Source organism: Aedes aegypti, chromosome 1 (genome assembly GCF_002204515.2).
Source record: "Aedes aegypti strain LVP_AGWG chromosome 1, AaegL5.0 Primary Assembly, whole genome shotgun sequence".
Lineage (NCBI taxonomy): Eukaryota > Metazoa > Arthropoda > Insecta > Diptera > Culicidae > Aedes > Aedes aegypti.
The window spans coordinates 94,281,177-94,298,552 of record NC_035107.1 but is presented as its reverse complement, the minus strand read 5'-3'; the positions used below and the strand labels follow the sequence as shown (position 1 = coordinate 94,298,552).

Genomic DNA, 17,376 nt, shown 5'->3' with positions numbered 1-17,376 from the left:
AGTAATCCACGGCATGTCAGTGAAAAATAATACCTCCACTATTGGTACACTGTTCCTTTAGTTGCGGTATATTTTTAATTTAAGTTCCTACAGTTGCGGTATCCGTTGTTTTCCTATGGGATCCTCCACTATAGGAACACTTACCGTAACTATTTTTACAAGTAAGAACAGTTTTAGCAATTTTAGTGATATTTCATCAGTTTTGAAGCACGGAATTGTGTTCAATCTTTTCAACAATTCCGTGTATTAACAAGCCAACACATCGATTGGCAGTGTCGGTACTGTAGCTAACGTAAAACGTAAACGTGTTTTTGATTGAATTGAGTTATGAATGAGTTCCTGATGAATTTTTAAAGATATTACAGTCGACTCTCCACATCTCGATGTTCTACATCTCGATATCTCTTCCTATGTCGATGATTTCATAAGTCTCTTCAGTCTGCATACATTTTCACTCTCCATATCTCGATATCCTCCTTATCTCGATATCTCCACATTCCTATATGTTTCTGTTGATTTTTGGTTCTCAATCTCTCCGTATACCGAATGACCAATATCGAAGGTTACTAGACCAAAGTTTTGGGATTCATAACAAATTAGGAGCGCAAAATGACGTCTGTTTGTGTATTACTTTCTTGGCAACGGAGTGTTTTTCAATCTAATATTCATCAAAAACTTGTTCTTTGTCTCGATCTCTCCCTATCTCGATGGTCACTTCGATACCGAGATGAGGAGAGGTGACTGTATTGGAAAAACAGGAGTTTGAATTTTTAGGCGGAATTCTAGGATAACTAATGGACAAATACTTGAAAAATTCTTCGAGGAATCCTTTAAAAAATCTTGGTTAAATTTGTGAAGAGATTTCTGAATGAATTTCAACAGGTTACTTAGTAAAATTCATTGGAGCATCTTTGAGCATAACTAAGAATTTCTTGAACAATCGCTCGAATTATTCTTTTGAAAGGCCGTATGGCGTCAAAATCCAACATAGCCACTTATTCTGTTCACCTAAGATGATAACTCAATTCTTTACTCGACTCTAGGAGAGAGCCAGCAATTGAAAACAAAAAAAATTGTTTGCGTTGAGTGCAATCGTCAGAGCGAAAAATTCATAAGACAGAAAAATCAAAATGGCCTTCATACTATTCAAAGATTTTCTTTATTCCAAATATTTATTCTAGTAATCGGTCCTGGGCAAATTTTTCCATCAAGTGTTCAGCGATATCTTAAGATTTTTTCTGCCTCTTAGTTTTTCCAGAAGTAAGTCCTTGATTCGATCCGAGAATTTCTATAAAACCTGTACAAAAATATCACAATCAATTTCTTTCAAGACACTTTCAAAAATCATTCTTTGAATCTACCCCTTTTTTCATTAAGCAAGGTTACTGTATCATGAACTGTGTCGAGAAGTTGGTAGGAATTCCTCCCAGTATTAGCCTAAAATGCCTCCTTCGAGATTTTTTTTTACATTTTTTAAGGATTTTTTTCCACTCATTCACCCTTGAACTTGATTGAGAATAACATCCATAGTTACGTTTCTGGAATTTCATGTTTTATAATCACCTCACGTTTTGCTTTTGTTTGTCAAGTTTTTTTTTTCGTGTGTCTTCAGTAATCCCCCAAGATATTCTTTTTGAAACTAATCCTGATAACTCTCTCGGAATTTTCCTTTCAATGGCTCTTTCAAGTCCTTCAAAAATTTGATTTCCTATTTTTGTTCCTTGAAATCCTTGGTAAAATGAAATTTGTGACTGATCAAAAAGTCTTTTAACAGAGACGAATAAGCTGCGGGCTGAAAGTCTCTGATAAATAAGAATAATGATAATAATAAAAAAGTAAGAATAAGAATAATGATAATAAATAAAAAGTTCGAAGAACTCATCCAAGAATTCATTTGTAAATTCTTTCAGAAATTCCATTTCCTTTCTAGAATATGCATTGCTTAAAGCTGAGGGATTTCCTAAGAAATAACTCTCATGGTTTGTCTATAAATTTATTTTGAGAATTTTCAATACATTATTTTAGATATTTCTGCAGGAATACAAAGTGAGCTTCTTCAGAGTATTTTGAAGCATTCTACGAATTAACCTTTGTCCCTGACCTATTCACAGTCAAAATTTCGTTATCTGTTGGCTATTCCGGATTTATACGGATGTCCCGTGGGGTCTGTCCAGAGGTCATTTGGGACATTTCCATAATTATTTGCACGGATCAAACTAAGCAACAGTGTTTGAACTAAATCATAAATTTTAAGTATATTCCGACTCTTTCAACTCATTTGGAATCATTTTGGCTGTTTTCGGATTCCCTGGAACCGTTTTCAGCACAAATCATATAACGCGACACATCAATCTTTAAGATTTTTTACCGGAAGTATAATATGAAGCATATTTAGTAATTTCTTGCTACATAGAGCCTTGTACAACTACTTCCGTGATGTTCTGGAGCCGATTCCGGGACCCTGAAAAAAAAAACATCAAACCATATTTCTATAGCCCACATTTTATTTTTTTTGATAAATTGATCAAAAACAAAATGGCCGCCAAATACATTTTGTATGGAGAATGTCGGTCCCCCAAGGAACATTGGAATATCTTCAAAACTACCAATAATTATTATCGACATGGATTCTTAAACTAGAAGAGATTTTTGAGTACTTGTGAAAAATGAGGTAGAAGCATTCCAAGCATTATTTTTTGGATTATACTGAAAACTACTCCCGATATCACATTTGCAATCTTATAATGATTCCTGCAAGGATATTTTCAGGAATTTTCTTGGAACTCCATCAGATACTTTTCCAACGGTTTTATCTGGAAATTCTCCTTCGAGCTATTTTGAAACTATTTTAAACAGTTCCTCAAGAATTCATATTCAAATTTCCAAAAGTTGTTTTTTTTTTAGTTTTCCGAAAAATTGACGAGAAGTGCCTAAAGCGTTAGGCTATGATGGTCAGATATTGTTCTCGAAATGTCCCTTTAAATTTTTTCCAAGAATTTCTTCAACTATTAAAACAGGAATTCTTCCAAACGTTCAGTGATAGTTTTTTTTTTTCAAAAGTTCATCCTATGCTTTCTTCTGGTTTTATTTTAATATTATCTAGTGGTATCTCCGCAGAATAAAAGGAAATTTATCAAGATTGAACTTAATGGGTTTCAAAAATAATAAAGAGATAAATCCAGGATAAATTTTTGGAAGAATTAAGTTCTGAAGTATTTTATGGATTTTTATAAACTTTTTGGAAAATTCATGTAGAAAACATTTTTCATTGATTGGAAATTCTTCACGGGATACATTAGAAAATAGTACATTTATTATTTCAGGACTCCACCTAATGCTTCCTCCAGGTTTATTCTTTTCTTTTTACAATTTTTCAATGAATTTTTCTAAGAACACAACCAAAAACTAATCTGCAGAATTCAAGGGAAAATTCTCAAATATGACTTATAAATTAAAGTATTTATGTAATGCTGGATAAACCCTGGACTTTCTGGAAGAATTCCTGAAGTATTTTAGAAGAAATTCCTAATGAAACTTCATTATGATTTTTTTTAACAATTTTTGGGAAATTTTACGAATAAACCTCTGGATAAAATTCTGGAGGAATTTTCAACTTGTGCTCAAAGTAATGCTAAATAGAGCTTCTAAACCGGCAGAAAAGTTTTTACATGAATCTCTGTAAGGATTTTGGTGATGCCATGGAGAAAAAACGTCGTTTCTCTTGATTAATGAATAAATGTGAGGATTCTGTTCCTAATATATTATCAACCAGTTGTAAATTTTGCGTTTTTCAAATATGTTTAAGCCACTTTGATAATACTGGGAAATATTCTTCAATGTCATTCTGTCGCTTTAGAATAGCAAGCCAGAGATAATTACTTAACGCGGATGAATTATAATTCATTTCAATGTGATCTGGAAAAAAGTTTAATTCTTGGCAGATTTTGACAGATTTATGGCGAAATCCTCCTCAGAACTTTGGCGGCTTACTTACTTATTTGGCTTTACATCAATTATCTTGATAAAGCCTCGCCAACAATATTTCGCCAACTCCCTCGGTTTATGGCCGCTTCTCTCCATCCTCGACTGTGACCCACGCTCTCCAGGTCCTGGTGTACCTGGTCCATCCACCTAGCTCGCTGCGCCCCACGCCTTCTTGTTCCGACCGGATTCGTGGCGAACACCATCTTTACAGGGTTGTTGTCCGGCATTCTTGCAACATGCCCTGCCCAGCGTATCCTTCCAGCTTTAGCTACCTTCGCGATACTGGGTTCGCCGTAGAGTTGAGCGAGCTCGTGGTTCATCCTTCGCCGCCACACGCCGTTCTCCTGCACGCCGCCGAAGATCGTCCTTAGCACTCGGCGTTCGAAAACCCCAAGAGCTTGCAAGTCCTCCTCGAGCATAGTCCACGCCTCATGCCCATAGAGGACTACCGGTCTTATGAGCGTTTTGTACATCGTGCATTTGGTGCGGGGGTGAATCTTTCTTGACCGCAGTTTCTTCTGGAGCCCATAGTAGGCACGACTTCCGCTGATGATGCGCCTTCGTATTTCCCGACTAACATTGTTGTCAGCCGTCAACAAGGATCCGAGGTAGACGAACTCGTCCACCACCTCGAAGGTATCCCCGTCTATCGTAACACTGCTTCCTAGGCGGGCCCTGTCGCGCTCAGTTCCGCCAACCAGCATGTACTTTGTTTTCGACGCATTCACCATTAGCCCGACTCTTGTTGCTTCGCGTTTCAGGCGGGTGAACAAATCTGCCACCGTTTCAAATTTTCTCCCAATAATATCCATGTCGTCCGCGAAGCAAACAAATTGTCCGGATCTCGTGAAAATCGTGCCTCGACTGTTAAGTCCGGCTCTCCGCATGACACCTTCAAGCGCAATATTGAACAACAGGCACGAAAGTCCGTCGCCCTGTCGTAGTCCCCGCCGAGACTCGAACGAACTGGAGTGTTCGCCCGAGATCTTCACGCAGTTTTGCACACCGTCCATCGTTGCTCTGATCAATCTTGTGAGCTTCCCGGGAAAGCTGTTCTCGTCCATGATTTTCCATAGCTCTATGCGGTCGATACTATCGTATGCCGCCTTGAAATCGATGAACAAATGGTGCGTAGGGACCTGGTACTCACGGCATTTCTGGAGGATTTGCCGCACGGAAAAGATCTGGTCCGTTGTCGAGCGGCCGTCGATGAAACCTGCTTGATAACTTCCCACGAACTCGTTTGCTATAGGTGATAGACGACGAACTTTGGCGGCTATTGGAAGGATTGAACAGAGCAAGATTATTCACCGTTTTTACAAAAAAAAATTAAACATTTGCGGAAGCCTTGGGAATCTACCATTAAGTTTTGAAGTAAAATTTTCGATCGATATTTGTCGCAGTAATTTTAGGTAAATTTCTGTAAAGATTCTTAACGGATATCCTGCCAACATTTTTTGACAATTTTTCCCCACAGCAGAGAATTGGTTTCATAGAAGCCCATAAGCATGTTTCTCAAAATATCCAATGCAGGGTATCCAGAGCTGATGATTTCTGATGATATCTCCAATTGATTCCTGGGAATATTTTTGTCGATAAGGTTGCGGGATTTTGGATGTTGAGGAATGTATCTTATTCTTTGCACTTTCATTTTACGTTGGCAGGATATTTTGAAAGTCATAGAGCTCACCATCTCAAAGTGAATCGTTTTTGTCTCAGGTTGTTTTTACTCTATTCTAAAACCAGACACAACTGCGGGTTAGTGAATGATGAAGGTGCCCGAATAGTTCATCCTGCTTGCCCTGCTTCTTGTCATACTCTTGAAAATATGCTAGTAGCCAGAAAATTACATTCCTGGCTGACTTATTAGTGGACTCCTCCAAAGGATCATAACAGAATTATTGCAAATGGTTGATGTCCAGAACATTCATCTTTAGGGATCCGTGAGACATTTGTAAAGCTTCAAAGGGGATCGCAACACCGAAAAGGTTGAGAACCACTGATCTATCACATTTAAACTGCTCATTCGTATCAATTCAGAAACAGACGGACAAGAAATCGTTTCCCTACGCTTCCACTCGTCCATAATTATATAACGCCTTTTCTTACACCTGATACATACCCAGACAACCAGAAATCGCATGAAAATTCACGTAATAGCTCATTGATTCATACAAATTAAATCGAACCCTAAAAACACTGTGATTGAAATCGTCAGATTGATAAGTTTCCTCGCAGAAAACGCTTTATTTCTGAGTTCATTTAAACATTCAGCCATTCCATGAAAAACCGATCTAGTGGGACATCGAATTCCGTGAAAATTTGCTATTTTGTTCCTGAATACATCGCTGAAAATTTGACAGTAAACGTAAAATTTTCTGAACTTTCAAGAAAAAATGAGAACAGCAATAGCCCCTTTGGTTCCGAGGCCTTCAAAACACGAAAAAACGGAAACTATTGAGTTTTTCCATGTAAAAAACAAAATTTTTGTGAAATTTTATATTTTTCCTGAAAAATTAAAATCTCTAGCCTTCATTTCGTCCAAAAAGATTGAAAATCGGTCGAACGGTTCAAAAGTTATAATTATTTTAAAAATAAAAATTTTGCAAAATCGCGATTTTTCTGGTCACCCATCGCTGGGTCCATCGCCAGCATTTCAGACGAATCATGACTGATTTTATACCCCTCCCAACCCCCACCTCCGCAGCACTTATGAGAGCGTCGCTGAGTCGGTGGCCTCTCATTAAGTAAGTGTTGCATCAACTTTTCTTTCCGCTATCCCAAGTAACGGTAGAGATGGCCGTGGCCAGGAATAGTAATATTCATGCTTTTGATAATGTTGTTAAGATTGGGCCATGGTTTACTCCCCAGCCTTGTTTCTTAAAGCAATTTGGATGACATTATCAAATGACACATGAATATTGCTAGTATCCAATCTACGAAGTATACCTACCGTAACTACGCTAACGCTAACGCTTATCTGACGATACTGGAGTAGCGCCACGGGCGGTAAATTAAGCTCGAGCTCAACATGAAGGAACGAATCCTTATCCTGTACAAATTCTTCGAGATATTTCCATGAAAACTCGTGCTACTTTTAGAGAAATGTCCTATAGTATATTTACCTCAAAGAACTCATTATGGAAACCGTTGATCAACATTGGATAAATCCCTCAAGGATCCTTCGATGAATACACTGTGAAGTATTTCTTGAAAAAATCATAGAGAAATCCGTAAAGTTATCTGGTCAATTCTTAAAGAAATCTCTGGGAAAAAAATGAAGCATTTGTAATGATTTGGTATGAGCAGTCTGGAGGAACGTGTACCAAAAATGCACAAAGAAACCAAAAAGAGATATATTATGGAACACATGGAAGAAGTAATGGAAGTTTCCTTGAAGAAGTACTACCAATCTCTTTGAGGGATCTTTAAAGTGATCTGTAGAACAATTGAAGAGTTCTCAGCAAAACTCCTCCAAGTAATTCTTTAGAAATGAAAATAAATCATGATAATTCACTTGAAACTTTTCTAGATAAATCCTTGAAGAACCTCATGATAAATGTTTTCTACGTACAGATTTGATAGAAACCTCCCATCATCAATTTTCCCAGCGGTGCAAAGGTCTAACTTGCAGTTAATAAAGTTTGTTAGAGTAAGGTGGGGCAAAAGTTCGACCTTAGTGGTATAATCAAAGTTTTCAGAAAAACAATAGCAGTTGAATCAAAACAAATACCATACAGTGAACCTTCAAGATATTGGATATAATTTTGCTGAACAAACTTGTGTCAAAATATTTATCCATTTTTTGTTATAACAGTTCCAAAATTGATTGTCTTCAACGAAATATTGCCCCACCGGTGGGGCAAAAGTTCGAATCTAGTGTGGGGCAAAAGTTCACTGGCTAAAACACAAAATAACGATACTTTTATGACAGGCATGCTTTATCCAAGCCGTAAACTTAGGCAATTTGCAAATTTTTCCGTGAGTTTATACATTGGTCGAATTTTTGCCCCACTATGAGCCAAAAATTGTTTCAAAGTATTTATGCAAAAAAAAAACTAATACACCTCAAAGCATCTTTATGATAGGCCTAGAAATGCGTTTACATAAAACATTTAAAAAGATTTTATCTCCATTGGGCTTCATGCAACGAAAGTTTAACCAAAAATTACAATATTTACGTCGAAAAACAACAAATAGCCATTACTTTTCCAAATCTCAATCGATTTTTATGATATTTGGAGTGAAAGTCTCTTACTTGAATAGCAGCCGAACCACCAAGTTTTGTTTTGAATTGAGCCAGAAATCTTGAAAAGAAACTCTTACCCCACTCGAACTTTTGCCCCACTTTAGTCTATATTTTTCTTTCGAAAACGACACGATTGAAAACGCTTGTCGAAACCATATGAAAACAGTAAACCACATTCAAATGAACACAGCACAATACTTCAGAGCAGATACAGGAATATAGTTCGACGAAAAAACAATATCCAGTTATACCAATCCGTCAACGAAGTGAAATTTCATTAGCCTGTCAATAAAAATCCCGAAATGCTTTTCTGCAATTTCCTCCATCAACTGTCGCGAATGCTGGCCCCGAATACAGCACGCCGAATGCCACGGTTCTACAAATTTAATTATCTCTCCACCATTGACTTCGACGAGCAGCACAAACAAACAATCACCGTCGCGCCAGGACCAGGAGTGCGCTTCGCAAATCTGGACAAACATTTGAAAAGGGCCCAAGAGGTCTTGAGCCTTTTTTTTAGAAACGTCGCTGTTGAGCCCTTCTTAGCCCACCCACGCAAACTAACACCACTATCAGAAAGATTGATGTTAGCTCTTCCTGATGGTGGTATTGGTGAGCGTTATCGAGTTGAATTGGGCTCAACAGCGTCTTGCAAAGCCAATGTTTACCAATGTCGATGTGCCCTTTTGAAATGTTTGTCCAGAAATGTCCTCATACAACATACATGAGCCGGTGTGAGAGCAGTAAGCGTTCCCGGACACTGAGCGCGCATGCCGCCGCCATATGCAAACCATTTGGCTTCGTTGTCCTCCCATTCCAAACCACTAAAAGGCAGAAACAATAAACTCGAACCGGACGGATTTTCGAACCATCCGTTCGGGACGTGTCGATGTGGGGTGTATTCTTTTGGAACGTGGGCAGCTGTAGGGATCAGGACAAGGAGGAGTTCCATGTTTTGTTGGCTTGGGGAATTGGGGAAGGTTGGAAATGTTAGTGTAACATCCGCTGTTACTAAAGATCGAGTATACCTCTGCATCTTCATGGTTGTCACGGGCAGGAGTTTTTGTTATAGGGAAGGATTCAGAAGCTACACAATCTGGATTCATAATAAGTGATAAGTTATGCTGATTCTGTAGCCTAAATTTATCCTATTCTTCTTCTTCTTTCTAGCATTCAATCCCAATTGGGACAGAGCCTGCTACTCAGCTTAGTTTTTTTATGATCACTTCCACATTTATTAACTGATAGGTTTCTTGCCCAATTGACAATTCTTCTTCTTCTTTCTGGCGTTACTTCCCAACTAGGACAAAGCCTGCTTCTCAGATTAGTGTTCTTATGAGCACATCCACAGTTATTAACTGAGAGCTTTCTTTGCCGATTGACCATTTTTGCATGTGTATATCGTGTGGCAGGTACGAAGATACTCTATGCCCTGGGAATCGAGGAAATTTCCAACCCGAAAAGATCCTCGACCAGTGGTATTTGAACCCACGACCCTCAGCATGGTCATGCTGAATAGCTGCGCGTTAACCGCTACGGCTGTCTGGGCCCCTTGCCCAATTGACCATATAGCATGCGTATAAAGCCTGTCCACGTTAAATTTCGGACACCCAAATAATGGCAGCAAAAAAAAGTTACTCATAATTCAACAAAAACAATTGTTTATTTCAGAATAAAAGAGTTATATCTACAAAATAAACAGTTGACAAGGATGTTAATCCTTCTTTCTGTAAAATTCTCGAACTTTCTGTGGTACACCCGCCATCCGTGTCCGAAATTTATCGTGGACAGGCTTTATCGTGTGGCAGATGCGAAGGTACTCTATGCCTATGGGAATCGACAAAATTTCAAATACGTAAAGATCCTCGACCGATGGTGGGATCCAAAACCCACGACTATTAGCTTGGTCTTGCTGAACAGCTGTGCATTTACCGCTACGGCTATATGGGTTTCGTTATTCATTTATAAAACTTCTGGAAATATACTTTCTGAAACTTTATCCAGAAAATCAATCCTGAAACTAATCAGATATAAACTCCACAGCCCCTTGAATTCAAGCCCAAGCGCCCATGAACTTCCCTGCTGAACATATGTGTTATGCTGAGAGTCCTGTTCTGTTTGTCTATTTGCAGAGTTTCTCCAAACGCACCTGAAAAACGTCCTGGCAAGCCATCAACAACAACAACCGGAATATGTGACCGTTAACAGCAGCAGCAGTTGTCGGATGGCGACAGGAGACGGCTTAGGTGGAGAAGGTCACCGGTTGACTTTGGATGCTGGCGAAGGAGATGCTACTGGTGATGGGGGATCAGCAAATATGAACCGCCAGCAACCGTCATTAGTGCCATCCGCCCAACAACAACAACAGCACCATCAGCAGCAGCAAACGGTGCCCACATATCAGCAAAGTTCACCGTTTTACTCCAGCAGCAGCGGGAAGGGATCCACCATCTCGTCGACCGCACTCGGAACCGGCACTTTCCGGTCCGGTTGCACTGGAGGTGAGTACTTAATAATGTCGTCGGATGTGTGCGAGTCGTCATCGTTGACAAGGGTTGTAGAGCAAAAGGTCGAAAGGACAAAATGTCGAATGGGTGAAATAGGCGTAGCCAGCATATCTAAATGGCGGGGTGAGCATATCTATGGCGGACATCTACCCTTCTTCTTCTTTCACAGTGGGCAAAGTTAAGTCCAAAACGTGTCTTGGTTGAATTTGTTGGCTGAATAATGGGTCCATTTGACTCCTTTGAAAATGTCGGATAGTTGAAAGCTTGTAGATTCGGTTGATTAAGTTCATATCGATCGGTAATTATAGCCTAGCTAGTTATTGAAACGCATTAAGAATTCCCAAAGACAGATTTAACTAGCATTTATTTCTTCAAATAGTTTTTTTTTTTCAGAAATTCCTCAGTGTATTTTATTAACGTTATTGCTTTAAAGACACAGAGATGCAATACTCATTCTTGAATTTCTTTAGGAATAACTTTCGGAATTTCTCTAAAGGCTGATTTAGGGATACTGTTAATGAGCGGTTCCATTTGAATTCGAATGTAGGTTTACTTTTGTATATTTTGATTTGGCTGAAATTTGGCATATGCTTTCTTTATACCCAAAAATGCCTATTTGCATCATCGGTTCGCCATTTTTACCGTAGCATTACTTTTGAGAAGGGCCTCAGAAAAAACAATTTTCAAAAAATTATAACTTAGAAACTATTTGTCTGATCGGTTTGATGTCTTCCGCAAAGTTTTAGGTTATTGTTGGAACTATCTGGGAAAAATATAAACTGTAAAAAAAAGTTGTAATTTTTTATATTTCGAAAATAAAGCTTAAAAAACCATTTTCTCAAAATCGTTTTTTTGATTTTTTTTTTATATTTTAAAGTACACAAAAAATGGAGTCTTTTGCACAGTGGGTCAAGATGGAGAAATCATGGACAAAAAAGTTATGATTTTTTTTTTAGTTTGTTTTTTCAATATGGTCTAAATAAACTTTTTGAATGCTTTTAGACCCGATTTTATGAAAATACGCAAAATTTGCAACAAAAAAGGTATATGAGAAAATTTTGCTAATTGCTACCGTTTCCGAGATACAGCGATTTTAAAATTAAATTTACTGAAAATTCACAACTTTTGGTTGTTTTGGGATGTTTTTCGAGTTGATAAAATAAAGAATAGCTTTTTTTTCTGAAAGCATTTTATTTCATGTTCTTATACAATGATGGAGCGTCCTATTTTGATACAAATGTCTTACTTTTTCATAATGTTTACAATTTTATTACTATCATTACAGTTTGAAAATAGCCTAGCTTCTATTTTAGCTACGGATGTATTATGTTCCCTGAATAGTTATTGTTTTCGAATATTGTTCATTAAGCTGCTCCATACTCTGTTGTAGTTGCATAAGCAAAGAAAATATGCGTTAGTTGCTCCTCCTTTCGCTAATTTGGCAATATTACTTTCCGTGAGATTTCGGTAACTTTTCGAACACTTTTTTAAAAACACATTTACACAACCTTTGTTGATGGTGTTCATTTTATACTTCATAGTTCTAAGCTATCTTTTACTTTTCACTTGATTATCACTTGCTTGTGTCTTTGCTGCATCAGTTCTTTTTTTTACCAACATGGGTACTTGAATCAGGTATAATTCTGTATGACCACAAAAATATACCAACGTGCTTTAAGAAAACATCAGGCACAGACAAACAGACGTAACACTTCGAACAAATCTCAATCAAAATCATAGTCACGAGGACATGTACGCCCAATGCTAAAATTAGTGTGTTTGGCCGACGGACCAACAGATGGCGGTAGTGTGTAAACGTCAAACGCGAACAGAAACGATGCGAGCGCTGCGGGTGGTGGATTGGCAACCTACAACATTTTTGTATCGACCGTTAAAAAGGTGGTCGATGGACAATGGTGAGAGTGTGACGTCTGTTTGTCTGTGCATCAGGTATATTTGCGTGAGACAACTGGGCATGTAACTCCTCTACTCATAAAGCTTTTGTTTTCGGATGGAAATATTTCATTATTTTAAATCGATATAAATGCATTCAACGTATTGATTGCTTTATATTCGTTATTTTGTTATTTTTTAACTATTAACATTTTGATCCATATTTTCTTTATAATTACATATCAAAATATAACAATGTTGTATGTTGAAGTTGTGTTTCTTTAAAAAAATAAATAAATCATTTTTTATTTCGCCTCATACCATGAAAAATTATCAAATCATTATTTTTTTTTTCAAACATTTTAGTCAAAAATTATCTGCTCTTTAAAACAATGAACAAATTTCTAGGCTTATGAGCCTCGAAAAACATTCGAAAATGACCGAAAATTGAAAATTATATCATAATTTTGTATTAAAATCGCTGTAAAAGTTAGCCTGATTTTCCCGTTTACCTTTTTTGTTGTAAATTTTGCGTACTTACATAAAATCGAGTTGAAAAACATTTAAAAAGTTTATTATGACCATTTTCAAAAATTCACCTTTTTTAAAGCATCATAACCTTATTGTCCATGATTTCTCCATCTTGACCCACTGTGCAAAAACTTCAATAACCTAAAACTTTGCGGAAGACACCAATCGAACAAACCGTTTCTAAGTTATATTTTTTTTTAAAATTTTAAGGATTTTTTTCTTAGGCCCTTCTCAAACGTAAGGCTAGAGTCAAAATGGCGAACCGATGATGCAAAAAGGCATTTTTGGGCATAAAGAAAGTATGTGCAAAATTTCATCCAAATCAAAAAATATAAAAATGAAATTTGGGAAAAAAGTCGTCATTTTCTGTGGAACCGCTCTAATGTAATTTCTGGAATCAATTCAAGACTTTTCCAAGGAATTATATCAAATTCCATTTAAGATATCTTGGACATATTTCTTTGGTTATTTTTCACAGACGCTGCCATAAATGTGCATGAATTTCATCATAGGTTCTTCCTTTGATCTTTTTCCTGAAGATTTTTTAATGATATTCGTAGAAGAATTAGATTAGAAGTTCTTTCAGCGATAACTGAGAACAATTCAAAAAGTTCTTATGTTACAGGGTGTTCAATAAGTTCGAATAAAACTTTTCGTCTTTCTGTAGGTGCGCATCATGTGCATTCTGTGTATAATTATTGTGTCAGCTTTAGCCTCATATAGGCCTTTTCATGTGACAGGTCCGTCTATGCATATGTTTTCATCGGTGGAGGAACGGTGCTAATACTAGCCACGACTAACTTCAATCCAAAATCATCAACGAACAAATTTGTATTTATTCCGCTTGCTACCCTTTCTCGTAGTAAGAAGGCGTTTACTGTATATTCGGTTGCTTCGCACCAAACAACGAATGCCATCACATAAATGCTTTTATTGGCAATTGAACCCGCTCTCCCCACGATTCTACAATAGCCCTGTCAGTAAGCGCGCGGAAGTAACGATTCAAAGATCATTTGTTCGAAGTCAGACGTATTTTGTTGTTTTGTTTTTGTTTTATTTTGTCAAAAAATAATCTTAATCTGTCGAAGACACGATTCATATTTTTAGTCGGCTCAGTGCTCCCGAACGAAGATACGCCCGTAGTGAAGGAATCGTGTTTGCTCGTCATGACGCCGAGCCTATGTGATCGGATCTCTGCGGCAAGTCGTCATCCGACGTTGGTTGAGTGACGATGACGATGCTTCTCTTAGTTTTGTCGTCGACTTTTTCCATTTGACGGTGACGATTGTCTAACCTGCGTTTGACTTTTACTGTGCACCCTGTTTTCTAGTTGCCCGCGAGAGAAAGCGAGACAACACCAACACACGGCGCACAGTAAAAGTCAAAAGAACAAAAGAAATTATAGAGCTTAGTGACAGTTGAACACACGAACACTTGCATACGTTCATCATACACAGTTTGTTTTTGTTTTCCTCGACGAAACTTGCACACACTTTCCAGACGCATCAAAATGCATACGGAAATATTACCTAATTTTAAATATTCACACCCAAGTTCTGGGTGTTTTCCGAGACAGATTGCATATTGTTTTCCTCTAAGGTTCACAACCCCATCTACACTAGGGCATACCATTGAGCGTGATAACTACTATGGCACGTACAGAGGCTCATAGGCTAACCGACGTGCATGATTTTGACTACAGTCACGCTATTCAAAGTCTGGCGGATAGAACTATCGGAGCCAATCGAACATGACAAGAGAAGATTGCTTAATTCGGTGGGCAGTATGGCAGTAGAACGGAGAGAGATTTAAAAAAATAATATATAGAAATAATTCGCATTAAAGGAGAAATTAACAAAACTTTATTTTATTTTAATGAAACTCATTAGTTGATCGGGAAAATATATTATTTTGTCATTGTTCATACAAGAAGACAACTTGAAGGCTTAAACCTTTTTCCCAGTTGCCATCGATTTTAATGAGAACATTACGTTGGCAGTTCTTGGGATTTTCTATTCGCCAAACTGTGAATAGAATGACTGTAATGTCGACTTGCTGGCATTTGTTGTTTGTTCACCGCGCACGATAAAAGAGTACCACGTCGTCGTAGTAAAGTTGGTTGCGAGAGGTGAGCGACCCAGTGATTCCGAAGGTTGAAATCCCACGGGGTGAAGCGGAATTTTATCTATATCACCTTCCGTCGGTACCGGGATACGGGCTCGGCCAAGGACCGTGTGAGATCCGGACGACCGCGTTCGGGGAGGATGCCAGCAGCCATCAAGATGGTGAGGGAACGGGTTCGCCAAATAATTAACCGCTCGATCCGGAAGACCGCTGCTGAACTGAATGTGTTGATCGGGACGGTGGTAGGTAATTTGGCATAAAGGCATTTGGCATAAATCCGTTTGGCATAAAGTCGTTTGGCATAATGGTCCTTTCGCATAAAGTCGTTTGGCATAATAGTCGTTTGGCATAATGAGTCAGAAATTAAGATTTTCTCAATTTTTCGTTTTTACGTTTCTATTGAATCTTTCTAATGACATCAGCCTTGTTTTGGAGTCATAATTCCGTTTGGCATAAAGACGTTTGGTATAATGGTCATTTCGCATAAAGTCGTTTGGCATAATAGTCGTTTGGCATAATGAGTCTGAAACCAAGATTTTCTCAATTCTTCGTTTTTACGTTTCTATTGAATCTTTCTAATTACATCAGCCTTGTTTTGGAGTCAATAGATACAAAATGAAACTTTATTCAACAATCCTTCCCTCTTGAATAAATTTAATCATGTTGGGAAAGTTATTTTCAATAGTGTTTTATTATTTATCCAGAAATCACCCTTCTTTCAAATTTCAATTCTTCCTTTGAGTTTCGCTATTGTAACAAATGTTTGCACTGATGATTTATATATATATATATATATATATATATATATATATATATATATATATATATATATATATATATATATATATATATATATATATATATATATATATATATATATATATATATATATATATATATATATATATATATATACCCTTCTTTTAACTGTACTATTTTATTTTTCTGAATATGATGTAACCATGTTTATAAGAATGAAAACTGTTGATAAGGCTGTTCTTTGGAGCTTTAACGAAGAACCTAACATTTCCATCAGATCACCTACAGAGATTCGTATATTTCTTTTCCACATGTTACTCCAGAGACTCCTCTAAAATAGTAACAGTAAATTCCACAGGAGCTCTTCTTTGAATCCCTTCAACTGTAATTTGGATGAAATTCTCTAGAATGTCATCTAGACTGTTTCACATCACTTTCCATAAGTATGCTTCGAAAAATCAATCAAATGTTTCTTAAGCCAATCTCTCTAATAGCTCTATATTGGCACTGGGGGCGAATTAAAGTGCGATTTGCTTACTTGAGAACTCAGGGACGAATTCCTACAACAAATTCTTACGAAAATCTTTGATAGGATCCCAATGAACTACCTGGAATAATGTCTGCAAGAATTGCCAAAGAGTCTATCTATACGATTCCTAAAATGCTTGAAATATACCAAATCAAACCCCCGATTTAAGCACCCTTTTCGACACGATTTTTTGCCCGATTTTGTCAGCCTAAAATTGATATTTATTTTAATCAGAGTAAGCACGTCTATACTGGCAGTATTCGGTGCATTGTTCAAAATTTATTTGTCATATATTGCTACAATAGTAATAAAAAAGTACGCGAAGAATTTTCTTGACAAATTTACGTTTATTACTTTAATAAAAAATAAAATAGCTTTAAAAATATTGAAAATCGTCCAAATTGACTGCTCGTTAGCAAAAATGCTAAGGGAGTATCTCATCACTTAAGTCATTTTAAGCAAATTAAAGAGAATATGTTTCAGATTTTTAGTTTATCGAACAATCATCACTGGTGAAGTGCAACTTATTTTCTCTTCATTTTCTTATTCTTCTTAAGTGCGCATAGTAAGGAACCATTTTTCAACTATGTTCCTTACTATGCGCAGCAGGTATAAAACGTTATTTTTAACATACAATCAACCCTCCAGATGTCGATACTGAAGGGAACCATCGACTTGTCGACACCATCGAGATATGGAATAAAAATGCTTTGGAAAATTGTTTGAGGGGACCATCATAGTAAGGGAAGATTAAAAAATGACGTCATATTTTAAGGATTTCTACATTCCGTCCCCTCAAT

At 37.2% G+C, this 17,376-nt stretch overlaps 1 protein-coding gene across 1 annotated transcript in view; it reads left to right on the top strand.

The window, feature by feature from the left end:
• LOC5570598 overlaps nucleotides 1-17,376 on the top strand; it is a 434,882-nt gene that overhangs the window by 363,521 nt on the left and 53,985 nt on the right. The window contains exon 6 of the mRNA XM_021842919.1: nucleotides 10,366-10,734. Coding sequence (XP_021698611.1) covers nucleotides 10,366-10,734 — 369 coding nt within the window. The remainder of the gene's footprint in view (nucleotides 1-10,365; nucleotides 10,735-17,376) is intronic.